The sequence below is a fragment of the Myodes glareolus genome, chromosome 20 (assembly GCF_982192425.1).
Source record: "Myodes glareolus chromosome 20, mMyoGla1.1, whole genome shotgun sequence".
Lineage (NCBI taxonomy): Eukaryota > Metazoa > Chordata > Mammalia > Rodentia > Cricetidae > Myodes > Myodes glareolus.
The window spans coordinates 9,368,189-9,395,246 of NC_142045.1; the positions used below are offsets into that span (position 1 = coordinate 9,368,189).

The 27,058-nt window shown below is 43.9% G+C and overlaps 1 protein-coding gene across 1 annotated transcript in view; it reads right to left on the reverse strand.

Moving 5' to 3' along the window:
- Positions 1–21,168, reverse strand: part of Pdgfc (platelet derived growth factor C) — a 158,821-nt gene extending 137,653 nt beyond the window's left edge. Inside the window, exon 1 of the mRNA XM_048424738.3 lies at positions 20,285–21,168. Coding sequence (XP_048280695.1) covers positions 20,285–20,402 — 118 coding nt within the window. The 5' untranslated portion in view covers positions 20,403–21,168. The remainder of the gene's footprint in view (positions 1–20,284) is intronic.
- Between the last annotated feature and the right edge of the window lie 5,890 nt (positions 21,169–27,058).

A 27,058-nucleotide genomic window follows, 5' to 3' on the forward strand; every position in this document is an offset into this window, starting at 1 on the left:
CTATGAACAGACCTGCTGCAGCTGCCCTCATCCAGCACTGCTCCCTCCAATTATTTTCCCAAGGTACTCCTCTGCCCAAACCCCAGTCCCTTGATCTTATTCCTCTCCCCAATTTATCATCTGCGATTAAAATAGCACATAGGCCCCGTGTCTCTTTCCTTCGGTTTCTACATCTTTCTGTGAAGTCCTAGGGACTAGAAAATTACAAAACCTCTGTGTGTCTTTTTTCCTCTCCATACACTGTCATTTTCAGCTTACCTTGCACACCCCAGCTCCAAGAGCTAAGGTGTAAACTGCTGCTCCCTTCCTACGGCACAATAAGTCGGATTCTGCTATGAAAACCATCTATGTATACCTGTAATTATAAAATTTTCTAAAATGCTTATACGTGCTATAATGCACGTAGATATATTCATGAAATCAAAAATAAAACGTGATAATAATTACCAAATAGATCAAAACAAATCATGTAAGAAATCAAATCTTCATCGATTTAAATGCTTACATTTCGAATGTCGGAATGCCTCCAAGCCCTGAACATGATATTGTGGGTGTGATGGCTTATATTCTAAACATGGAGGGGAAAGGTGGACACTTTTCCTTTTGCTCTGGGTTTTTTTGTCTCTGCATGGTGAGTACGTACTGCCTGTAGTGAGGTTCTAGGTACAGCAAACAAAGCAGAGAAAGGTGGAAAAGACCTACAACAGCCTCAGCCTTTACCTGGTGGAGGCTCAGGGACTTCATTCGTGAAGCTGCCTTCCAAAAAGCATCGAACAGCAGGGCTTGTTACTAAATTAAATCAGATTTCATCCCAGGGTGCTACTCCTATACTTCCCATGCAAGAGTTAAGGAGTGAGGGATGCACATGTTCAGGTATTTACAGGTTTATGAATATGAGGTTAGATTTTGCTAAATTTTGAAATCTCCAATAGCATGAAAGTTCTAATAATTAAATCAACACATTGCTGAATGGGTCTAGAAAGGTTTCTGCTGTAGATTGACACAAGGCAAAAATTAAGTTAGCAGGACTCCTCCGGAGTGACCTCCAGTTGAAGAGATACCACAGGTCCCGGGGGAGAAGTTCAGCTGGCAAATGGTCTGTTGTGTACACACGAGGCCTTGAGTTGGGCTACCAGAACCCATGTAAAATCAATGCATAAGCAAATTAATTAAATTAAATAAAACAAGGAGTGGTGGATGACCCAGCGCTGGGAGGTGGGGACTGGCAGATGCCTGGGATTTGCCAGACAGTCAGTCCTACCTAACTGGCTAGTTGGAGGACTGTGAAGGAGCCTGTCGTGAAAAAATGTAGATGGCAATTAAGGAGCTATACAGGGGTTGAGTTCAGTGCCCTTGCCCCATCACACACACACACACACAGAGAGAGAGAGAGAGAGAGAGAGAGAGAGAGAGAGACTACTGATACTATTGTATTGAGCACAGTATCCATGGCATGAAGATAAGGAAGGAAGGTGATTCCCACCTTTATTCCAGAGTCAGCCTAGCATTTGGATTTTATCATAGACAGAGAATGGTATTTCTCAATTAGCCAAAATCTGAGCCTGGTGATCCACTCTCCATCTAGTTAGACATAATTGAGTCGTTGCTTCCTTCAAAATGTGTGGCGCGAGAAATTAAATTGAGTCCCTCCTGTAGCCAAAGATGCACTCACACAACAGCATGATCCACACCTAAATTCTCTAGGTGTCTCTAAGTGTCAATTTTAGGGGCAGCAAAACGGCCAGTGACTTGTTGACATGCAAAGGGAAAAAAAATGTTCTTCTCCCAGCCATATTGTCCCACTTTAGCCTTCATTTTCCAAAACGGAGAAAATAACAATACAGGCCATACTGTCGTCTGTAGAGTACGACTTGTTTTAACGTCAGAAGGTGAGTATCTATCCGATTTCACTATCTTTAAAATAAGCAAAACCTTATTCTGGAGCTTGGCTTAACTCTCTGGTTTGGCCAACACCATCCCTATCCATGAGCATTGGAGTCACCAGAGTCAGTACCAGGAGCGTGAAGTCACTGGGTAACAGGGTTACAGGTCTGCTAATGCAGAGATAGTCAACGGTATCTATAAGCTTCTTGGGAAATGCCGTAGCTATCTGTTGACATTACATCATTGGGGAAAATATTAAGAGTTAACCACTACCTAGAACTCAGATTCCTTTCAAATTCTTTCATCACAACTGCACCTTTGTGACTGACAGACGATATCGGACCACACTAATGTTTTAAGATATGAAGTATTCTTTAACCTGTTGTCTGTTCCAGTACAAAGACCTAAGTGACACACAAAACGTGGAAATCAATTTTGGTGGCTAGACTAACATGAAGACAGCAGAGGCCAGCTCTTGCCCGAGTCTCTGGAGGTGCCTGGTATTGAATAGTTAGCAAATCGATCTACGCAAACCCAGCTACTTTATTCAACTTTCTAATTGCCGTTAAAGAGATTCCGTTTCCTTTATTAGCCTCTATAATGGACTTGAACTATCAATAAGCTGTAGAAAACTTTTATTTGATTTCGGTTGTGATTTCCTTTTCTTCTTTTTCTAGCATCAAAAATAGATATATACAGCTGAGGGAAAATCTATAATAATTTTCCAGTTATTGAACATAAATAGCATTGATTAATTAGCATGAAAATTGAAGCTCAAGGAAGTTTATTATCTCTTTGATCTACTTTGAGGATAACTAGCCACAAAACAAACATAAGAAATTTTCTCTTTTCATGGAAACACTAAAGGAAATAAGAATGAAATATTTGAAATACAAACTAAATGCCAAAGCACAATGTTTAAATTACAGTGCTCAAAACATGAGATGACTTCTTAAATGTGTTGGGCTTTATCCCTTGAGTGAGAGGGTTTGCACAGTCAAGCTCCATTGGTTCATGTGGGAATTGCTTCTTGCTTTAATATCAAAGATTCTTGCTTCTGTACCAAAGATTGCCCCTCTCCATCAACAACTGTGCTGAGAAACTTGCCTTCGACACCGAGTCACGGGAGCGCCTCTCACAGAGCAGAATCAGACAAAATGCTTGCCAAGCTCTGTCAGTTGGATACTTGCCAGGGAGTATTCCGGACTGGAGTCAGCTAAGGGGTAGGTAGAAAGAATCTGAGAAGAATATGGAACTTTGAAAAGCCTTGGTCAGGATTCACATCTGACATGACATCACCCCAGGAGATGTGTCACTCTCTTTTCTACAGAACTCAACTCCAAGACCACTGCTGTATCAGGACCTTTTCACTACAGAGCCCGTGACAGTGCACAGCGACATCATCACTGCTTCAATTATTACATGTATTTGTCCTGTGAAAGCAGAGACAAGAGACTCCCATCTGTGCTTCTGATAGTCTGCTGTCCTTAAAAATCAACCAGATGATAGCTTGTAAGTATATCTGTCATAAAAAAGGCAGTCAATATGTATTTTTTTCTTTCTTGTGTTTTTTGTTTGTTTGTTTGTTTTTCAAGACAGGGTTTCTCTGTGTAACATCCCTGGCTGTCCTGGAACTAATTCTTGTAGACCAGGTTATACTCACAGAGATCTGCCTGTCTCTGCCTTCCTAGTGCTGGGATTAAAGGCATGGGCCACTACTGCCTGACATCAATATGTATTCTTTTCAAAAGTATGTATGGCAAATTTTTCAAGGAGTTGAAACATAAGCCAAGATCCTGAATAAGGTGTAACAGAAAAGAACAAAGACCATCAATGTATCGTTGAAAAGGTTCACGTGAAGTCAGAGAATTAGTACACCCAAGTCCTTAGCCCAGGACTGAAGGATGCCGGGATGAAGTTGCCTACACACAGTACCCATAGCACCAAGCCAGGTAGCATTTCTGCTAAATGTCACCACTTCTAATTGCAGCTGACTTCAAATCTAAATATACATGATACATAATAAAAACAATGAAGTCATTAATAACACTCCATCATAGAGAAAGGAAGTCAATGTAGAATACATGCCTGGTTTTACGTGTCCCAAACACTGTACTCCCTTGCACACATCACAAGCCTGTGCAGTCTAGGCACCATGCTTATGTAAACAGCAGTGGGTGACTTTGGTTTGCCTGTGACACTATAAATATTGGCATGTGCTTCCTGCTATGAATTCTGAACTCTCTCTCCAGGGTCTGCTTCTGTTTTGTCTATACACCAGAGTTACAGAAAGCTTGCCCATAATCTCATATGTTCAGAGCTGAGAAAATCAACTTCATTTCCAAGAAAGAAGAAAACATACCCTTGGTATTCTTTGAGTGACTATAGAAAACAACAATAACAAACGAAATAAAACAAAAGAAAAAAAAGCCCTTTCTTAAATATTTTTGCTTTCCAGAGGACAAATTAGAATTGCCAATCTTAAAACCCCAAGGCACAAAGAGAAAACTAAAAATCAAGAGAAAACACCTGAGCTGCAGCTGAGGTTAATTTGAAAACTCAGAAGGGGCAGAGAATCCCAAAGGCAAAGTTTTTGCAAATAAACTTGGGGAGGTCATGATTTTTTCTGACCAAATCAACTGCTAGGAAACATGATGACAAAGTTCACGGTTTCAAAGCAGATTTTCCTGGAAATGACACATTTCTGTTTTCTGGTTGAGGAAACAGCATTGTAAGTGTCATCATTATAATCTGCCCACCAGGTTCTTGGTTCATCAATTTTATTCAGTCTAAGCAGAAAGACTGGGGCCATCCTGTGTGTCCCCTTTTAGTTCCTCAAAATGAAGCCAGACGTTAGTTGCATCTCTCGGTTGTGAAATCAGGCATATGACTCACTTAAAGCTCTCAGATGATGGCTTAGGATCTCAGCAGCCAACGGCACCGCAGGACAGGCCGTGCTGGCTCTAAGTGTGCTGTCTGTATTTCACTCAAGACCCTACCAGCTGAGGCGCTGTGCTAAAGATTAGTCAACATTTTATTGACTGACACTTAAAAATCATGGAAGATAAGACCGACTCATCGATACCTTAAATCCATAGTGACAACTGGTGACTACTGGGACACTCTGGGAGCTTGGAAAATGGGAACAGGAGACAGAGAAACGGAAAAGGTTTTTTCGTTTTTTGGTTTTGTTTGTTTGTTTGTTTGTTTGCAGAACACCTGGATGGATGACCCCGGAATGTCTGTGGGCTTTGTATAGTGTGAAGAACCTCTGCTCCAGTCACAAGCACTTATTAAATGAGCAGTATGGTCAGCCTCTGGCAGCTGAACTATGGTAACACCTTCTAACTCCTATGGCCCTTGCAATCACACTGAGAGATCCTCTAGCAAATAAAAACCAAACAAATGTGTATTAAAGACACATAGCTTTGAACGGTAACCTCATAGTCACAAAAGGATAACCATGTGAGGTTCCAGATGAGTAGTTGATTTGTGGTAGTGATTCTCCAGTGAACACACGTATCAAAACACTGAATTGAATATGGTAAACACACAGATTTATTTATTTTATTGACGGCTTTTGACGAAGTTTGGAAGATATAGGATAGTAAAATAATGATATAAAAATATTAAGCATATGTTTTAAAAAGGAAAGCAAAATAAAGCAGTAGGAACCTAATCTAAATCTAAAATGTGAGACCCTTCTTGGCTTGCTAGGGTCTTATCAGTAACATTCACATAGTTCTATAGTATGTCAGATATAGACCTTCATCATTAACAAATAACATTTCAGCTCTATTTTTTCCACAACGATGTGTTGAACTGTGAAAAGACAATTGCATGCCAAAGGAATAGGCTTTTCTCTCACAAGCCTATGCTTCTGCACACAACTCTTCCTTTCCTGCTACACTCTTCATCCTTCACCATCACGCTTAGATACTGACGTCATAGAAGTCTGTGCTATCCTGGAGGTAGCATTCCAAGAAGGTCTTTAGTATATCACAAGCCACACTGGCTGGGAACACCAAGTGCACATACAACCACACTTGCTAGACCTGTTTCCAGAGTGAGACAAGGCCATTAGAACAACAGTGTACAAGTCTGAACTGACCTCTTGTACCAGAGGGATGACGGGGCATTGGGAAAATGAAGATGTGCATGGTGCTTCCAGACCAGCTGTGGGGAATCTTGTGTAAGAAAGAAAAAGGAAAAAAACCTCAGTAGCCCTTGGGAGCCACAAAGCTTTGGTCCTTAGTCTCCAACCCAGCAGTACCACCACCACTTCAGAACTTGTTAAATGCAAACTCTCAGGCTCCACTCAAGACCTGCTAACTCAGAACCTGAATTTCAATCTGATCCCAGGTCATCCACACCTGATTGCAGTAGCTGAACCACACCTGACTCAATCACAGGTCCACTGTGGGGAAACTATTTAGCATTACCCTCATACAGCTGATCAAAGGGGTAAAAAGGAGGAGCTAAAACCTAGATTGTTGTTGGAGGCTGTTCTTCTGTTCCCGGATGCCCAGAACCAAAATAATCACACGGAAACTATATTATTTGCAATACTGTTTAGCCAATAGCTTAAGTGTATTTCTAGCTAAAATTGTTGTATCACAAATTAACCAATTTCTATTAATCTGTGTATCACCATGTGGCTGTGGCTTACCAGCAAGGTTCCAGCACACCTGCCTCTTACAGGCAACTACATGTTGTCTCATTGACTCCACCTTCTTCTCCCATCATTCAATTTAGTTTTTCTGCCTAACTCTATTCTGCTAAACCGTTGGCCAAACAACTTTATTCATTAACCAATAAAAGCAACAAGTATACAGAAGGAATTCCCACATCACTAGATCATAGAGTAATAAGGAGAGTTTGGCACAGTTTGTATCAGAGGTAATCAGCACCCGACTTTGGATAATGACAGCAAGCAGAAAATACAAATACAACTATAAATATTTTACTAGCAAACAGAAATGTCAATATTCACTCACAACCTTTGTGGTCTTCTTCAATGGACTGTATCATACTTTTGGAGCCTTTGTGTTGGAATACAGAACAGAAAGTGCCCATTTGAAGCTGCAATTCCCCATCGGAGTGTTAAGACCAAGACAGCCCATGTACTCTAAACATGGGAAATTGAATCACTGAATGGCAGTAAGGTATCAGCAAGATGGGTCCTAGGATACCAAAGAAACAATAAAACCGATGTGTTCAGTATTCCGATTTTCAGAGGAAATGGTCCAAGGATCAGTGAGCGCTGAATCCCTTAGACATATCAAGGATCTCACCCTTTCTGCCTTTCCAGCGAGAAGCAGGCGTGTGGCAGGCATGATGAGAACTGCTCAGAGTCTGGCAAGGCCAATGATTTAGCTCATTGTGTTTGGACCCACAGCTCAAGTCTGGCAACAAGAATTGGACCCTCATGAATTTGACCAGTTCTCCCTAGCGCTGGAATTGTAGCATATGACATCATGCCTGGCCCTCAGAACATACGCAAAAGTGAAAGGAGATAAATGACTCAATAACATTGTGTGTTGACCTCTACACACTTACGCATGTGCACGTCCTTGCGAACACCCCCACACGCACTGTTTACACAATAATAAAAATGTGCTTCACCTAAGAGTGAGCTAGAAAGTCAATAGGAAGAATATAAAGTCTCTGAGCATTTCTGGGTACATAAAGACTATGAGAGTCTGGATCTTGTTCTTTCCCATGTATGGAGCCTATCCCTCCTCTCTGCCTGTCTCCTATATCCTAACATGCCAGTACAGAAACAAAACATGGCTTCCTCTCTTTAGCTCTACTCTGGGACCACTCCGATATCTGTTTCCCTCTTATATCTCAAATTCTCACACCCTTACTTAGCCGTTCTTCTGTACCTCTCTTTGCATTGAAGTATTCAAAATTTTTTTCCAGTTTATTTTTTTCTGGTCACCCTACTCTTGATTCCGTTGCCTTTCAAACTTTTCTCTTGACCCTTGTTATTCTCCACACTCTGATTCAAGGCAAGTGCCCCCATGCCTGGACTGTAGCTCCTTCTCGGGGATTTCACCATGCATTTTCTCAATCCTTTAGCTGACCATCAGAGGTCGTATGTCTCCATCTCTACTTAGGAACAAGTTAGGTGTAACTCATAATTTGACTTAGTGAAGCTCAGAAACGGTGGTAACTGGACTTTTTTCTGAAGTCAGTCAAATATTCTTCCTTTATACCTCCAACTTACAGTGGCCATCCCTTTAGATCTATTTCTTATGTTACTGTCAAAAGTTATATTTTAGACTAAGTGTATTCCAATTTATAAAAATCTCCCTTTACCTTTGATTCTGCAAGGTCCTGGTGCTGGCTATATTTCCAGTCCCTCCATACATAGCCTTCTCCAACAACTTCTCTCAATACCTTTTAATAACTCAATTATAAACAAGCTTGTTATTTTTTCAAGTGTGCCCAACACTATGACATTTTTTTTAACCCTGCCAAAATGCTGGTAGCAAATCTCTCCTTTCTTCCTCTCTCTTCCTTCCTTCCTTCCTTCCTTCCTTCCTTCCTTCCTTCCTTCCTTCCTTCCTTCACTGTAGTTTTCATTTTTAGTTTTGAGGCAGGTTCTCCCCCTACAGCCTGGGTAACCTTGAGCTTACATCAATCTCCTGCTTCAACTGCCCTAGTCCTGTAATTATAGCTGTGTATATCATTACTGGCCTTAGATGTGTATCCTATGTTCTCCTTTGAGAATAAATGACTCAGAGGCAACAAGCTGTACAGATCTTAAGAGACCACGAAGGGTCCATGTGATGATGGCTGGGTGCCCAGAACGGCACTTTGGAAGGTGATAGAAGATTTAAATGGCCAGAGTCTAGTAGGAGGTTTTTATATCACTGGGACCATGCCCTTGAAGGATACAGCAAGAAACAAGCACCTGTACTTTTCCCTCTTCTTCGTCTCAGCCCTAGACTTCCACCATGATGCCCTGTCCCAACCAATGGCTTAAAGAGATGGGTGAGAATTGCTACAACCCTGAGCCTAAGAAGACTGGTCCCTTTTATGAGCTGATTACCGACGTCACTGCTGTAGTGAAGGAAAGCAGAGGAACGCAGGGGCGAATTCAACTTCTCATGCTCCCTTATGCTTCGCAGGTTGAGTAGGGACTAGACTTCCTCTGCCATTTACAACTCAATTCAAAGAGTTTGTGTGAAGACAGAGAGCATGCAACTACATAAAGGAGTTGGGCCCGAGTCTCAGCGGTTGTATGCAAAATCACAGAGAATTCAATTGAAGAGAAAATCTTAGAAGATTTTTGTTGTTGTTGTTGTTGTTGTTGTTTTTCAGACTTAAGATCATCGAAAGAGAGAGAGGAGAAGAAGAGAGAGCGAGTGAGAAAGGAGGGAAGGAAGAGCAAGTTTCACATTGCACAGAAACTATAGAATCCACCATTGTCTGTTGTTTAAACCTGGAAGTCGGAGAACTTACTTCCTCTGTCAAACTTCCAACAGCAATGCTGAAGAGGTGCCAGCAGGGTACGACAACATCCGTTATTAAAAGCTAGAAAAGATCATTGATTCATTGTTTTGTACTATGGATTACTTACTCACTCCCTTCCTTTAAAGCCAAGGAAACCAAGCAAAGCCGAGGGAAGCCAGAGAACAAAGATATGCTATAGACTTGATGTAGAAATTAGGTACCATCTCTGCTCACCTCGATGCCCACGAGCATGCTTGACTTCTGCTGTTCACCCAAGGTGCAAAGTTTATGCCCTCACCTATACAGGCCCCATGTTCTGGATCAGTGGGACACAACTCTCCTGTTCAATTTCCAAGAAGGAAAAGGAATATTCCAACGTAGCAAAGAGACTCTGTGGAGAGGACAGCTGAGGACTGGATTTAAGATCTAATTCTCCAGGAAGATGAACCAACGTCATGTGAGGTTTGTCAAAAGAGGTATAATCCCAAGACAGACAGAGTTCCGATGACCATGAATCATAACCGCTGCTTAATTTCTCTTTCACATGGCTGTGGTTACAGGTCTGCTCTTCTGAGCCAGAACAATTATTTTACAATTAGTTTAGACATGCCTGAGCCCAGAAGGAAAATTTCAATTTCAATCATCATATTTTCCTTTAATAGAACCCAGTGCTACCAAAAAGGAGGCCAATTCATCTTCTCACATCTAGTGGAATAGACAGACAAATGTGCCTGGGCTGAATCTTAGGTGTTTTCAAGCTGTGCTATAAAATAACAACGGTAGGATTTCAAGTGCTAGACAAAAACAAACAGACAAACAGCCAAATTTATTTCTTTACTCTCAAGATGGAGCCCAGGCATGACCCTATGAAGCAGCACATACAGCCCTAAATTTGGACTGCAAATCTATCACTTAAACATCTAGTAAATGACCCAATTTGTTTACACGGCCCTCTAGCTTTTTATGGACTTTCCATAAAGAAGTTATTACATCCATTCCCTTTATTTTGTTTAAGAGTGTTTGAATGAGCCCCAGAACCACAAGCTAGTTAAACAAGCCTTGCTTAGATGGACGTGGTCTCATATAATTCACCACTACCGGGGAACTGTGCGGAACGGTGTTTGTAGTTTGGAAACCCGCAGATTCCCACATGCCAGAAGTATTTCCTGTGCTGTGTGCAGCTTTCAATGCTGGGCAGAGATAGCCTATGAGGCCCATGTTCCCGGGGTTTTTTTTTTTTTTTTCCAATGCAAAGTGTGGCATTTGCACGTCTTCCAGAAGGCCTGCACCTCCAAGGGTTTTGCTGTGGCGGGCTAACCATTCTGAACAGGCTGCAGAGGAACACTGCAAGGGAAATGGGAAATCCAGACAAGCTAATGGGTTCCCTAAGATGTAAATGCAGGCTGTAGAAGGAAATCATTTTTTAAAGCAGTTAGCTTAATGGGGCGCCCAACCGATGCCTATTAAAAGTTATCGGTGCAGATTAAAAATGAATTTCCACCAGGAAAGAAAAACTGTTTTTAAGAAGCAGAGAGATTATTTAATTCCTTATTCCATGTGCTTAATCACGCCTTTAAACCTCGAGTCTGCAAAAATCCTCAAGAAAACAGAAATGAAAGTTGCTCTTTAATGGCTTAGTGTCACCCGTTCAGTTTCTAGAGGAGCCTCTCAATATCCTGGCCAGATTTCAGTGTGCAGCGCTGTGCTGGTCCTAAATGGCTGCTTCATGTGCAAATAGTGAAGACAAGTTTGACCACAAGGACCAACACAGAGCACAGTTCTGTTGCAATGATATCTATATCTCTAATGGATAGAAATTGCATCAGGCGCTATGAAAAATGCCCCTGTGCTATGACGTGTGGTACTGTGAGCCTCTCCACGGGCCTATGGAGTGCCAGCAACAGCACACTGAACTGTACGCAGAGTTTGAGACACTGTTCCACCCAATTTAATTGGTTATAATTATTATGGTTGTTATTTTGTTAGCAACACGGACAGCTCAGCCCCCAGGTCTCATTCCTTCAACTATGTATGTACAGATCCATGCTTTTCAAATATATCCAATTTCAATCTTTTTAGGTATCTACAAAACTGCTATAATAAATTCAAATCTATTTATTTAACTATTTTTAGTGTTATTGATCAGAACCAGAGTCTTATACATGCTAAGTGTGTCCTTCAGTGATCTGATTGCAGGTCACACTTTAGCAAGCATTGCTGTAGAATTATGGTGTCTCACAAGTTCTTCAACAATGTGAACCTCAACCCCCATAATCATGTCTAGGTTTAAAATAAGACAAATCAAGAAATACACACTTTGAATTGTATCAGTTTCCAAACTGAGTGAGAAAGCACCCACCGATAAAAACGTGTAAAATTCTGGCATGGTTGGCACACATCTTTTATTGAGCACTTGGGAGGCAGAGGGAGAAAGATCTTTGAGGCCAACCTGGTCTACACAGTAAGATCCAAGACAGTGAGAACTGTGTAGAAAGATGCTGTTTCAAAAAAGAAAGAAAGAAAGAAGGGAGGGAGAGAGGGAGAGAGGGAGGGAGGGAGGGAGGAAGAAAGAAAGATGGAAGGGAGAAATGAAGGAAGGAAGGAAGGAAGGAAGGAAGGAAGGAAGGAAGGAAGGAAGGAAGGAAGGAAGGAAGGAAAATATTTCTTTCATCTCATCTGCGCCCATCTTTGCTCACATCTAAAGCAAATGTACTGATTATAAACACCCTCAGTTGCTATAGACAGAGAAATTATAGCACTTTAATGCCTCCCAATTTACATTTCTAATCACCCTAGCTGTGAACACATGTGACGATACGGGACGTAAGCTGTGATTTATCCCTCAGTAGAGAGAAAAGATGACTGGAAGACAGATATCCATATAATGAGCCAGGAAAGAAGAAAAAAGAACTGCCAGACACAGCAGCAGTGTCATGGAAATCTAACTTCTGCTGATGTTTCTCACCTATTTGGTGAATCAAGGGCGGGTATAGAGGGCAGCTGGGCGTCCTTAAACCAAAGGCCTCGTTCTATCTTACAAACACTGAAATGCTTAAAACAGCATCCGCCGGGAGCAAGGACGCCTGGACTGCAAACAGCACAGCTGCAAGTAATGGCAGCATATCTACAAAGCACACTCACCGTCATTGGGTCATTTCCGGTCCTTACCTATCTTAAGATCCTGTAGGTGTTATGATATATACAGGGGCCAGAGGGAACCTCCACAGAGAACGAATGCAGTTTCTCAGCAAAGGCATCTGTCTCGTAAGGACTAGTATCCTACTGCACTTGACTTCTTTGCTTAAAACTAGCAAGGCTGATGTCCTGTTTAGGTCACAGCTTCATTATCCCAATGCTGTGGAAGAGAAGCTGCCTCTGGTCAACCTCTGGAACCCTCCCCCAGCCTCCTTCTGCATGCCATCTACTTCATGAATGAAGTGTGAAAATAGCTCTTTGTTTCCGTCCAGGAGGCAATGCAGAATGGTGTGAAGGCAGGCAGGGCTTGGGAGCTGGGAGGGAGATTATGCAGTTAGCTTGTCTAGCCCATTCACAATATGCTTAACTACTGAAAGAGAAAAAAAAAAAAAAACTCAAGCAACGAGTAATTAACCATGAACACCAAAGCAGAACTCTGCCCCTCCATGCCTGTTTAGAAAATAACTAAAAAATAGTGGTTTGGAGCTGAATTATAAACATGAAGACAATTTTGTCTTTCATTATGTGGACTGTGAATGCTGAGGGAAGCAGACCCTGAAAACAACATCAAGACTTCGAATACAGGAGCTCGGAACAACTTTCTCATTTCCCGCTCTTGCTCTAGAGTCTAGAATGTTCTAGTCTTTGTTGTTTCCGTCAGGCTGCTCCCCTCTGTAGAATGTTTCCTTTTATCTCAAACACTCGTTCCGAATCAAATCAGCTTATGCTTACAGAAACATTTCTCCTTGAACCTGCTATTCGGGGAAAATCGGCCATCCAGACCAAGCATCTATTCAAGTGCGGTCAGTCCTCTTCATGCTTATATTATTGCGGACACAGAACTGATAGCCCACGAGCTAGCGGATGGTTCTGCCCACCTTCTGCAGCAGATTTTCAAGACCAATAACTGCCCCTGTGCTCAGAAAGATGGAGCACGAGGATGGTGAGTTTAAAAAACCAGCCTGGGCTACAACCACGAGGTCAAGATCAGCTTGAACTACAAAGAGCAGATGTTTAAAAAGGAGGAAGAAGAGGAGGGGGGTGGAAGTAACAAGCTCTTCGTGCACCCAGCAGAACCCCAGCACCTAGGGCAGAGAGAGCTATGGACAGAACACATGATCATTACCATGCCCTATAAAAGCATTGAAGAGCTGCTTCTCAAAGACTAGGCACGTGCCTACAAGGTCTGTCTTGGAGTCAGACTTAAGGAGACTATTTCACCAGCTATGAGAACTCCACTAAGCTACTTGCTTATCTGAGTACCTCATGGGATGGCTGCAGATGAACTGTGCCCTTTCTGCAAACACAGAGCATGAATATGCTCCCTGACAGGCACTTCTGAGAGCTCCTAAAGCTTCCCAAAACGAGGGACTTATATAGAGCTCCCAAGAACCGTCCCTAGACTGTGGGTTCTGTGTTTTCCTGGTGGCCCCGTTGTCTTCCCAATGTGCAAAAGACACTGCAGTAATGGGAACCTTGATCACAGCAATGTGCCTTCAGATGGGAGGTTGGCTTCCTTCAAGGGTATACAGTACTCCTCAGGAATTGTTCAGCAACACACCTCATTTCATGGCGAAATTACTCAGCTCACCAGGAAAGGGATGAAGGAAGTCAAGCACAAAAACATTATCATTTGAAAGTTAGAGGAATTACCACAGGCCATGAAAAAGCAAATGCAGTAAAGCTAGCCTTGGAAAGACAACTGGGCGACCACCAAGACCAATGACAGTCATAAGTAGGCAATGCCACCTCCAATGGACCACAATAACATCTGTGATGCCTGAGATCTAATGGGAAGCGAATTCAGTACCATCAGTGTGGGAGATGTGAACTTAGAATGCACAAAAATATCACATTTAAGTACTTGGCTTTAGTGTTACAGCTCACCTTTATAAATTCTAGGCCGTTTTTGTCGAGATTTAATCATTTCAAGAGAAAGTTTCTTAAATTAAACCTATGTTGTCTCAGGCAAGTCATTGATCTATTGTAATGAGTTTATTTTCTGGTGTTCTTGGCTTTGTCGAAAACAAAAACAAAGAACTTCAGAATGGGACCAACAGTGTGACGTACATAAAATTTTTTTCCATAGAAGAGCACATTGTGCTTGCTCTAGTTCACCACGTGGTTGTTCATTTCCTACGAAACATTTAGTGAAAAATATTGCTATATAAAAGATTAACATTTTAAAAATACATATATCTCCATTTTTAGGACCAACCTTCCCAAAATTAAGCATCCATTTCATCACAGCCAATTGCCGAACTGAAATATTAATTAAAATAACTCATAAGGCAGTTGATCTGCTTGCTGTGAAACTGAGTGGTAAGAATTCTAAAGGCAGCCCCTTTAGTCATTTGTCAAACTAGCCTAAGCTTATACAGCAGAATTATCACAATATGCATTAGCCAAACAAACTGATATATGAATTGAATGTGCTCATTATGAAGCTGTTTACTTAAGTGTTCTTATAGATAATGTTTTATCTCTTAGACAAGCAAAGTACCTTATAGAAAAAATGCTTTGAAAAGTATCTCGTAAAAAAAAAAAAAAAAAAAAAAAAAAGTATCTCATTCTGACAACACGATGCCATTGGCCTATTGGATTCTAATATGAGGAACAACAGATCAACACATTAGCAATTAAGTGCTGATAAGCTATCTCATACTTTTACAAAGGGTAGCTTTTCTCTAAGGCCTCACCCAGTTTTCTTGTCAGAGGATACTAGGGTCTTCCCAGGTCAGACATCATCATCATAGTACTAGTTGCTAACTTCTAGCATGGTAAGGTGCAAGCTGTCTATGAGTCAAAGCACACAATGAAAAGTAGCCTGGTCTTCTGGTTTCTCATCTGCTTACCATTCTCAACAGTCTTAGCCCACATCAAAGCCCCATCCTCAAAAGACACAACATATGTGTACATGCAGACAGCACTTTTAAATAGAGTAGCTAGCATCACACCGTATCTAGGAAACCTGCCCACTGCTTGGTACCCACTTGGGGTACACTTGGGGATTTGGAATCTTCACCAAAACTGTCGAGTAGTATTCTGATCTGTCCTACCACTCCCAAGTTTATCTTCCTCTGAAAAGGACCAAACACTGTGGAGGATAGCTTTAAAGAGGGCCTGCTTCTATAAGAAATACCACTGTCTCGCTATAGAAAGGTGTCTCTCATACAGACTATTTCACAGATATTGGTGGGAACACAGGATTTGCCTCACCCTGATCCGGGGGTTATAGCTCCTACAGAGAACCAATCAGAGGAGGCCCAAGCTCCCAAAAGGACTCAGACTCCATAGTAAGATCTGAGAAGAACAGACCACCGACTGAGAGAAAAGAGTCAAGGAACAAGAGGAGCCTAATAAAGCAGGTCAAGTCCTACACAACTAATCATCCTTGATGAGGCACTAAGGTTGGATGGTTGGATTGAAAGGTCAGAAAAACCTGTCCTGGGAGACGGTATGTCTAATATCCATGACAGGAAGGGACAGCTAAAGCAAAGGAACAGTGGTCAGTACTTGCCGGGGAAGCAGGGACAGTCAACCAAAGCACTGGACCTCCCATGACTGCCTCCATTCATCTTCTACATGCAACTCTTAAAAGTAAAGCCAAAAACCTGCCGGTGAGGTGTACCCCAAAAGAAACCACACCCCCTCTTTGCCTTTAGACTACAGTCAATAGTTACAAATAAATGATCCATCACATTAAAATTAGAATAATCTAATGAAGAAACTTTGATTATGACATGGTATTTTGACACAGAACAAAGCCAATGGGGATTACTCTAGATGTGCTGGAAATACTGGATTTGCAGATGTTTTACATAAAGTAACCTCTATCAGATTATCATTAGGATTTTTAAATACAAGAGATGGAAATTTATAGATAGAGCTGAGACTCTTAACACTAGGAATGTTACAATCACCAAGGTAGAAGTGGCCATCACACAGGCGAGAAGGGGCTTTCAGGAAGGCAAATACACCAAGACAGCTAAGGCTCAGCTGGGTGAGAGAGCTGTACCACTCAGGCTGCGACTGGAGAGAAAAGCCTAGTTCCGATCCCTGCATCTGTTTACCAAGCATTAACAAATACCCTGCGCATCTGCAGAGCATCTCCAGGACCTGAATACGTCCCGAACGCCTTCTAAATCTAACGTACATTAAATCTGAATCAGCACAAACCATGACTGTTGGCACAGGACTTCCAAAACCCACCTACTGCAGGGAAAGGCCAGGACTCATCGTTACATAAGAGTTCTTTCCCTAGTCAGCTGCCTCGGCTCTCATACAGAGCAAAACCATAGGAGGAAGTTTCTTCTTAAAGCTCCTAAATAACAAAAATAAATGTTACAAAGGTCACACACTCTAACTTGCAGGGAAGTTCTTGTAGCCCTCACTCAGATCCTGTGTCCCGTTGCATCCCTTAAAGACTCTGGTGGGTTTGTGCACAGTAGAGCTACACCTAAAGGGGTAAGAGGTGGACACAGGTTGATTAGGGTACAGGTGTGTGGCAGCAGTAGGAAGAAAGATCTAGCACTCAACGGGGGACCAAAACCATTCCTAGTGGACCATTCTGCCCTAGCTCAGTTGCCCCAAGAACGATGAAGACTCCTATAGAAATAGCATATGCAACTACTGATGCTTCCAAGTGAACCTCAAGAGAAGCAAACTGTCAGTCAAAATTCAAAGTGGTTAGAGAGAATGAGGAGAGTGAAAAGCAATTTCAGATTATGCGTCAATTAAAATCACTTGACACAATTCACAGGAAGCCTGACACCAGCGACAGCCTTGGGATAACCATCTATTTGGACTACGTTCAGCGCACAAAGTAAGGCTTTCTTCTTGCTGCTTCTGAACATATAGGTGATTCCTCCTGCTGCAATGCAGAGACTCTCAGGGAGAACTTTGGCATCTCACGGTAGGAGGCATTCTCATCCCAAATACTTATGTCATATCAAGTTTAGCAGCCAGAAGCCCTCCAAGTGGGTTAATGGTATTTTCCAATTCATTTCCTTGAGGAAAATTGAAAAAGCACTGCTTCATACTGGAGCCTTCGGGGTATGAAATAAACCTTCAGGGATGAAGAGCTGGGGGTAATGTTCAGTGGTATAGATCTTCCCTCTCATGTGTGAGGCCTGGGCTCCATCACTAACAGTGAGAGGGAGGTAGATAAAAGTATTTTTTATTCAAATAGAAAGAATAATAATCTTACAATAGAAGACAAGCAAACAAGTAACTAGTAACTGGATAAATGATGCCAGTCCCTAAGTTTCAGTCACGCCCACACGCTCCAGTCTAAGTGTGAATATCCAGCTCTGCTCACGTAGCATCCAGTTCCCACTGACGACCTCAAAAGTAATACTGCAATTAAGGCCTAGGAATATAAACACATTGGGAGGGGCCCTTGAAAATAGAGCCAAGCTCCTATTATCACAAAGCAAGATCAATTTGAACAGTGCCTTGGGCCTTTGCATACAGCACATCAAGTGGACCCCTGGCTTCTCTAGGAGGATTTATCAGGAGGGTTCACACCTTCAGGGCGCAACAATCATCAGCACAAACAACAACAGGGCAATCAAAACCCAAACACATCCCAAGTTGAGGCTGAACAATGACCCAAATAAGGAAGTGGCAATTTTGAAAGCCAAAGAGAAGGAAGGAGAAGTGGTTATTCCAGGAAATCTGGACACATTCCAGAGGGATCTTCTCTCACACCCACCTGTTAGCTTCAAATCCTGAAACCCTGAGGAAGTGGAAAACGCAGCCTGAGCATGTGCAGAACTATAGCTCTATACTGCCCCCTAGTGCCGGCCAGGCCCACCTCTTCTTAGGCTGGAAAGGATAAGGTGAGTTCCTCTGCTGTCTACTTCCTGCTGCCAACACTCCAAGAGCTAAACATAGCCATATCCTCTGCCCACAGATTAGGAAACGACTGAGCTATTTTTAGGATCATACATCTTAGGAATGAGAAAGAGCCAGCCTCAGATGGCACCAGAATGTGTGTGGCCTGGCTTACTGAACTCACCTCTCCTGGGGATGTGGAGCGACCCAGCGGCTGTAGGCAGCTGAAAGTTCCAGGGCCCTCACTGCCAAGTGCTGATAACATGCGGGTCACAAGAAAGGACCACAAGGAAAGAGCAAGGCCATGCACAGGTCCTGAGGAGTCTGGGAGATGCTAGGACACGGCAGTAAGAGATGAGGGACCAGGGACAGGGAGAAGACCACAGCGCGCCGGTGTCATGAAGAAGGTGATCGAGTAAGAAGCGCTACTTTGAACTGGACATTTAGTTTGCATGATGCAGGACAAAGGTTGGTCGGATCTGCTTCCTGCCTAGGTTAGCTGGCACTGTGGCTCCTTTGACCCCTCAGCCCTCTGCAGGCCATATGATTATAGACAGATCGCTAGACAGACCTTTGATCAGGTTCAGGAGCCTGTAGATGCCACATGCCATCACATTAGCTAGGGGTAAGGAGCAGACGCAGCGATAAATGTGATACTGTACTGTATCCTGGCACAGCCTGGAATAATGAAGAGGGCTTATGCATTTTTGGACTTTTTTAAAAAAAAGATGAACACTTTACAGAACTGAAATCCAGATGTGGAGCCTTGAAGCATCCCCTATATAGAGAAAATGTCACTACCAGTTAGACAATGCTTGCACTCGATTCTCAATCTCCAAACGTTGTTCCCAGACATCTTACCTGGTTAGTGAGGTTGCATTGTAAACAGATGACAAAGAAGAAAAACATGTCCATTTCTTTCCAAATAGCAGCACTTGTACACAGGGTGTTTAATACTCCAGTTTCAGGCAGCCTACATTAACATTGTGGTTTTGTGTGTAGTATAAAATTTCTATTTATAAAAGAGTCTCAAGAATTACTTCATAATGGCAGATCAAGAGCAAAAGACTTCAGAAATGGCATGATGTAAATCATATGGGGTTCAGAGGCTAAGCAAATTACACACCCGAAGCTTCCCTGGCCTTATGAAAGGAGCCTTTCTCCAGTTCTGTGCAATCCCAGCCCAGGGGAACTTGCATCTGAACGTTTTCTAAACATTTCAGGTACACTTGAAAGCTGAAAGTAATTCTCATTTCCTATGCCGGATTAAGTCGTTTCCAACACACACAAAATAGTCATTCACGAATACACACAAAAAACACACCACCAATAGGTGAGGACTTCTGGGCACAAAGGCACTTTTAAAAAAAAAAAGTTCAAGAGAAAAACCATCTCTGATTGCCTTGAAAATGTTTAAGTGGCCTCTCGACCTTTATCTTCTCACCTAATTCTTAATTGGTGCCTGCCTTCCCATATACAATGTTTTAATTAAGGACACTGATGCCTTTCCTGAACCCACTCTACCCACACCCCCCGGGTACCTGTGCAATTTCAAACTTGCCACAACTCATTCATTTTCTTCTTAAAGGTGTTCTTTTACTTGTGTCTCTGGCTATATGCCACCCAGCAATGTCTTTTCCAAGCCTTCCCACAGCCCCGTGTCCTCTCCACGCTGAGGTTGTGGAGCACTCCGACTCGCGCTGCCCAGTGAGTTTTGGAAGTTGCAAACTCCGTTTCCCCACCACCCCCCTAAAGTGCACGCGGATTCACAGAACTCCATCTGCAGCGCCAGAGGCGCGACCATCAGCTCCAGGGTTGAAGGAAGGACCCCACACGCCACCGCACAATGCCAACCAGAACGCACGGAGAGAAGCGGGAAGCGGGAGGAGGGGGCGAGACTCACCGTTCTGCTCCTTGTCGCTGGAGAGCTGCAACTTGCTGCTCAGGTTGGACTCAGCCCGAGTCCCGGTTCTCTGGCCGGCCAGGGCAGATGTCAGCAGGAGAAGGCCGAGGAGGAGCATTTGGCTGACTGGGGCGAGGGCTCACTCGCGGCGGGCACTGGGGAAGCGGCGAGTCCGAGGCTCAGCCCAGCCTGGGTAAGGCTGCGCTGCAGTGGAAGCGCCTGGCCGGCTCTGGCAGCGGAGAATCGCAGGGTAGTTTCCACATAATCCCATCCAAAACTTTTTCCTAGAGCCCTCTTCTGTGTCTCCAGTTTTTGAAAAGGATCAAAGCAAAACCTGGACCTGAACCAGTTTCCCAAGGTTTAAACAAATCCTGAGCTGTGCCGAAGTGCCGGGGGTGGGGGGTAGGCGAGGGAGGAAAGAGGGGGTGGGGACGCGGGGGAGCGGCGAGGAGTCGTGGCGACTCGCAGGGAGCACCTGTCAGTTTGGGGGGCAGGACGCAGGCGAGGACTCAAGGTCCCGCCGAGCCAGTCTGGAAGCCAGGTCGGCAGCGAGGCGAGCACCTTGGGATCAATGACAAAGCTGCGGAGCGGGGCGGCCGGCGGCGCCCCACCCCCACCTGGGGGGAGGGGACCGTGCCCGGCGAGCGCCGCGCGGGTCCTGGGCGGGCAGGGAGGCCGCGGGGGCTACTCGGGGTTGGCCCCAATCCACCGCGGAGCCGCCACCTAGCTGCGGTCGGGCGGCCACCGAATTCCTCCCGGGTACGGTGTACGCTCTGCAGGAAGCCGGGAGACCCAAGGCTGCTCGGAGTCCCGCGCGCTCGGGTGCCTGAGCTGCAGCAAGGTTGGACGCGCGGCTGGGGAGCGGTGGCCGCTTTGCACTGACTGCGCTGGGCAGGCCTGGCGGGCCGGGACGACCGCGTTTGTCCCCTCCCCGTCTCCACCTTCCCCCAGCGGGCGGCGCGCGGGGAGCGGGGCGGGCGGACGGGCGGGCGCGGGGGGCGCGGGGGGCGCGGGCCGCCAGCTGGCGGGCCAACAGGTGCTGGCGCAGACAGGGGGTGCTGCGGGGCCCGCGGCAGACTGAGCCCACACTGTGGCGAGGAATGCCGCCAGGCGGCCCTGGCTTTCTTTCCCCTGGACGCCCCTAACCCCAAATAAGGAGCCTGAGGGCTGCTGAAGGGTGCTGCAAAAACTGAGAGAGCAAAGTAGGAGAGGACAGCCACTCCTCTTCTGGCTCTCCCTGGCTGAGACTTGTCTTTCATTCCGAAGGGGATCCCCACTCCCAAAGAGCTTTGCCAGGACTCGTGGCCAGAGTTCTGAACTGAAGAAGGGAAGCTGAACTCAGGATCCTTCTAGAACGACTCTTTCTGAACTAGGACGAATAAAGCAAAAGTGAAGACAGAGTCCAAGTTGTCACATGAATTGAAGCCTTGCACCACTGAATCCAAATGCACCCTGTCAGGAAAGGAGCTGGGGTTGGAGGGGAGCATTGAGCACTGGAGTCTCTACTTCAGCAGTTGGATTCTGCATGAGAGTTTACATGAATACAACACCTACCTCTGGAGTGTCTGGGGACACCATGTGGCAATTCACATACTCTTCTAGGCTGTCCCGGAGCCCCTGATACTTGAACTGGTTGCTCTTAAGCATGAAGTGCTTGGTGCTGAGACCTAAACGGGTTTGTTCTTAGGGATTTGTCAGCAGAGCCTGCAGTGGGTCCACGTGCGATGCATGTGTCTGTGACAGGATCCAGGATGCTTTTCTTATCAAAGGGCAGAAAATCTTCATGAAAGTGTTGAAGGCACAAGCAAAATTTGAGTCCTAAACAAAAGGATGCATCTTCTTGGGCAATAAAAAAAAAGAAAAGAAAATTTTAAATGACATCTCAAGCAAATGCCTTGCTGTACCGTCAGGTGTGTCATCAAATCTTTTGTCGAATCAATCAGGGCAAGCGCTTCAACCCCAGAGCCAAGGTGACGCTATTCCTGAAACCCAGGTATAACTCAGGACCAGGAATTAACTGCGAGTCCAGTCCCTATGCTAAAACGTCAAGTCTTTCTGTTCTTGGACACAATCGGGCCTACCAAACAGCTCTCTCTGCTAAGCAGGTCCCAGTCCTCTTTCCCCATCTTCTAACTGGGTACTGGAGAGATTGCTCCTTAGGATAACTCCTGTTTGGCAGCCAGGAAGTCCTAAGTTCAATCCCCAGCACCAAATAAATAAAAGTACTACAGTTCTCCCATGAAAATTTTGCAAACATGTCCTATTTATTCACCCTTCTTTGGTTCCTACCTTCACAGTGCTGGATATAAAGACAATGAGTCCCTTACTCAGACTTTGAGAGTATACAAGTTAATGTTACAAACCTGTGGCTTTGTTCAAGCTAGCAGCTCAGCATCTTCCGTGCAAGTCCGTAACTGCACATAGGAATTCCAAAACTATTTTGTATAGTTTTTGCACGTGCAAGGTCCAATTTTAATCAAAAGGAGATACAAAAAAGACACGCCTCCTAAAAGGATCTCTTTGCAATCCTTACTGCCCCTTACTGTCCAGTCTTCATAATTTTCTTGGTTGTCAGATCAGGAATTTTCTAAATGAGCGTTTTGCATTTCTATACAGTTGGCGTTCTTGACCACCCACATAGGGTGTGTGTGTGTGTGTGTGTGTGTGTGTGCGCGCGCGCGCTCAGATTTAATCCATTTGCACTCAAGACTGCAAGGGGTAATGACTAAGCTTTATTTTGTATCTCTTCAGATTGGCCAGAACAGTGCCTGGCACACCGGGACCATAAATAAACACACGGGGCTGACTGACAGATTTCTTTATTGGACTCACATTCTCGCTGGAATTTCAGAGAAGGTTGTATTTGAAAAGTTACAGACGATCTCCAATAGGACTCCGCCTCTGTGTTTCACCTCATCCATATTCCACAGAATGATTTGACAATTGCCTTTATAAATAAAACCAGCCAGGTTCTCCTGAGTGACCCCAAGACAAAATCACATCCACATTGGCTGGTTTCTTCTCAATGTACCCACATGGTTGCTGTTTGAACTGCTCTTGCCCTTGGCAAAGTTCTTTTTAACACTTTGTCCTCTGCTGGTATTTTGTTCCCTTTTGCTTTCAAACTTTCCCCAGGAAAGTAAAACCCTTGCACTGAAAGTCAGTTTTACAAAGTCCAGAGTCCTGCAATTACTAAACAATCTATTTTGAATGAATATGGCTTTGTTTTAGCTCAAGGCATTTTCCTTGAGGAATGGTATCCACGCCGCCAACCAAGAAAAAAAAAAATCATTTCAAACATTCTTTGTGGTTTTCATGTTTTTTAAAAAGCCGTAGGAAGCTGTGGGCATGGCAATCCTCCTGGATGGATTGGGAGCCAGGGAAACCTATAAATTATGACTGAAAACCATGGCAGGATGCACTTGACTTCTGGATGGCCATGTGGGGGAGGGGAAGAGGAGTCTCTACAATTTTTTTTTTTAAAACTGAAATAAGCCTCCTAACAAGATATCACACCAGTCAATCTTAAAATAATGAGAAGGGAAGAAAGGCAGGGACCATGGGAATGTATTTTTCAGCCAGGAAATCAAACAATACAAATTGTAGTGTTCTTTTTCAGTACACACACACACGCACACACACACACACACACACACACAATTATTTTATGACATTTTACAGAACTTTGTACCATTTAGCAGTAGGTAATGGAGCATGAGTTCTCGAAATTCTGGAACCTTTGTTCTACAGAAACCCCATGCATCTTGTTTCCACCATGCTAGCAAGCAACAATTATACCCACATATGGAAAACCCTGGGCCCAGGAAATCATTACTAAGCAAAGCAAATGCCGCAGACCGCAGAGAAACAAATGTCTGCTCTTGGGGGAAAAAGATAGCAATAAATAAATGAAGCCCTCAGTCTGAAAGCATTTCTCGCTTTCATCTCTTTTCTCTGAACACCCATATGGGTATTAGAAGCTCTCTTTTAGTAATTAATAATAAAGATAATGATGTCAGTAAACCATGAGGCTGGATTCCCAATCTAGAAAAAAGGAAGCACTCGTTCTTCCGTTCTCCTCCCCTGGCCTCAGGTATCACTTTCTCTCAGTGCCTTCTGGAAAAGGTTTGCCTCCTACGGCAGATGGGAGACACGTTTGCTGAGACCCTTCTCTCCGAGGAAGGGAAACGTGCTAGTTTTGACTTTGAAGTTGGGTAAGAGAATGCAAGGTGGGGAGTTAGATGTGTGTGGTCCAAGACAGGATACACGGGTGACAAGGACAGTTGTTGAAGAGGCCCTCTGTGGCCTTTCTCGCTGAAGAAAAGCTGCTGTTTCCTTTTGGAAATCCTGGTGACTATGCCCAGATTTTTGCAAACTCTCAGATGTGTTTGTCTGACTCAGACTTCAGAGAAAGTGAGCAGTCAGCAGCCAGCCCCAAGAAAGGAGGCCCGGTGACCTCCCACCCACAGCAACACAAGATAGCTTCACAAGGAGCCAGGAGACCATGGGCTGAGTCTGCCTGTACCACTAACAAACATCCCTCCCCTCTCCACCTCCTGTTCTTTTTCCTAGGAAATCAATCCTGGATTCTGTCCCAAACCCCTGCCTGGTTTCAAATTCTTTGATTCTTTGAGCGATTATAGATAATGATGGTAATATATTTTCAACCTTGGGTGCTTTTGTTCTAATGACCAGCACAGAGATTTCCTAGTCAGAGTCTAAAATATTGCTGAATGGATGCTACTGCTTAAGCCAGTCCCATCAAATGTATTATTATTATGCCCGAGAAGTTTAGAATGAGGCTCTACTGACAATGCAAAAGAAGGTAGAGAACGGGGTTTGGAAATCACTGAGCTGGAGCAAGAATCCCAAGTTTTATTGCATTCAAAAGACACTAATAAACTCTGCGTGCTGGCCACCTTTTAATTTTTAATATTTGGCTGGTATGACAAGAACGCCAAGAGGAAGCCTGGCCCCGAGGCTATATCACATTAAAGTGAAATAACTAGTGTAAAAAACTGACTTGTAAATAATAAGGAAATAATATTATTGTCAGCCAAGAACAGAAGGTTGATCTCATGCTGTTCTATAGAGTCACACTGGTGGAATGTGAAGCAATCCGCAGAGCAAGGAGGATCCCATAAAAGCATGGACTACAACCCATCCGAGCTCTCGGCCCCATCAAGAGTCAGCCTGATGTCATTCGTCTCTCCCTTGCCATCATTTGTAGAATATGAGAGCCGCTGTCTCACGGTGACAAATCATAGCAAAGGGGTCAAGTCACAACCACAGACCCTCTGTTCTCAGACAGTGACCCTCTTATTCCAAAGGTCATGGGAGACGAGCCCTTATACTTTGTGATCATTGTTTCAAGCCCAGCCCTCTTTTGGGCTACAAGGCTTTGTCGAGGACATAGTCTCAGGTCATTACTTCAAAGTCAACATTCAAAACATGTTATTGACTTTGTGTACATTTTAAGTGTCGCATCATATCCCATAAATACATACAAGGACTATGTGAAAATTTAAGTGTATGTAAATATACACGTGTGTGTGTGTGTGTGTGTGTGTGTGTGTGTGTGTGTTTTGAAAGCAAGTTGGCTACCCAATACAAAAGGCAGCTTTCACAGTGTTGACAGTACCGTGGCTCACTTCTGAAGTTCAGGCTGGAGCAGCAAATCTTTATCCCCACGAGCATGATCATTTTCATTTCCTTGTCTTGTTTACAGTGAAAAACAGGCTTCTTCTTTTCCATCTTAAAACCGACCAATCTTTTTAAAGTGTAATTTAGAGAAGTTTTATTTCTTTTGGCAGAACTGGGACCGATGCTTCTCTTACATTTTTATACCACTTACCCCTGTAAACGAAAGCTCCTGGAAAGGAAGGCACCACCCTGCTTCTGAACCTTCTGCACGACCCAACAGTAAATTGGAACTTCACTGACTGGAGAGGTTGGAATGTTGCAAGTCCAGACAGAGCCCATTTTACAATTTGTTTGGAGCTATTGTTGGCCCCATTAGTGGCCATTCCTCGGCCACTTCTGATTCCGACTTAACATTCCTGTGACTAAAATCTTTAGGATTAATTAACTTAACCAACCACTAGCACCTGCGAAACAGAAGCCTAGGAATCCTATTAGTAGCGTCAGAGACCTACGATAGAGATGTCCCCACTTTTCTGTAGCCCTCCCACGTAATGTTTCAACAATGTATTTGAAAAGTGGTTTTCTTTATTCTTTTCTTGGTTCTGGTAGCATACAAGCTTCATCAAGCTATTGCCCCATTTGAACTTGGTGTTTGGGGTAACCAAATCTGTCTCTGTCCACAGTCACTCATGCTTGGGTCCAAAAATATACTCTTTTACTACCTTTGAAGTCAGAGCTGTGTTTATATACGTACACTCATCTCGGTTTCTTTTCAGCCGCTCTTCTTTGAGTCGTCCTTGAAATTAGGGGGAAACCGTCTCCTCTTGAAGACTGCTCAAAAGCAAGCCAACGAAATGTAAGCGAAGGAATTATTCACATTCGATCCCACTTTTTGAAGATTTTTACTAGAGCCTAGCAATTGTAGATGAGTTCAGAAACATTTTATCTCTTAATCCTCCCACAAATCCTTTGAGAAAGGGCATAGCTTTCCTCTTTTCTTAAAGATAGGGCTTCTCTGTATTGCCCTGGCTGTCCTGGCATTCTCTATGTAGTCCAGGTTGGTCTTGAACTCACAGACATCCTCCTGCCTGTGTCCTGAGTACTGAAATTAAAGGTGTGTGCCGCTATGCC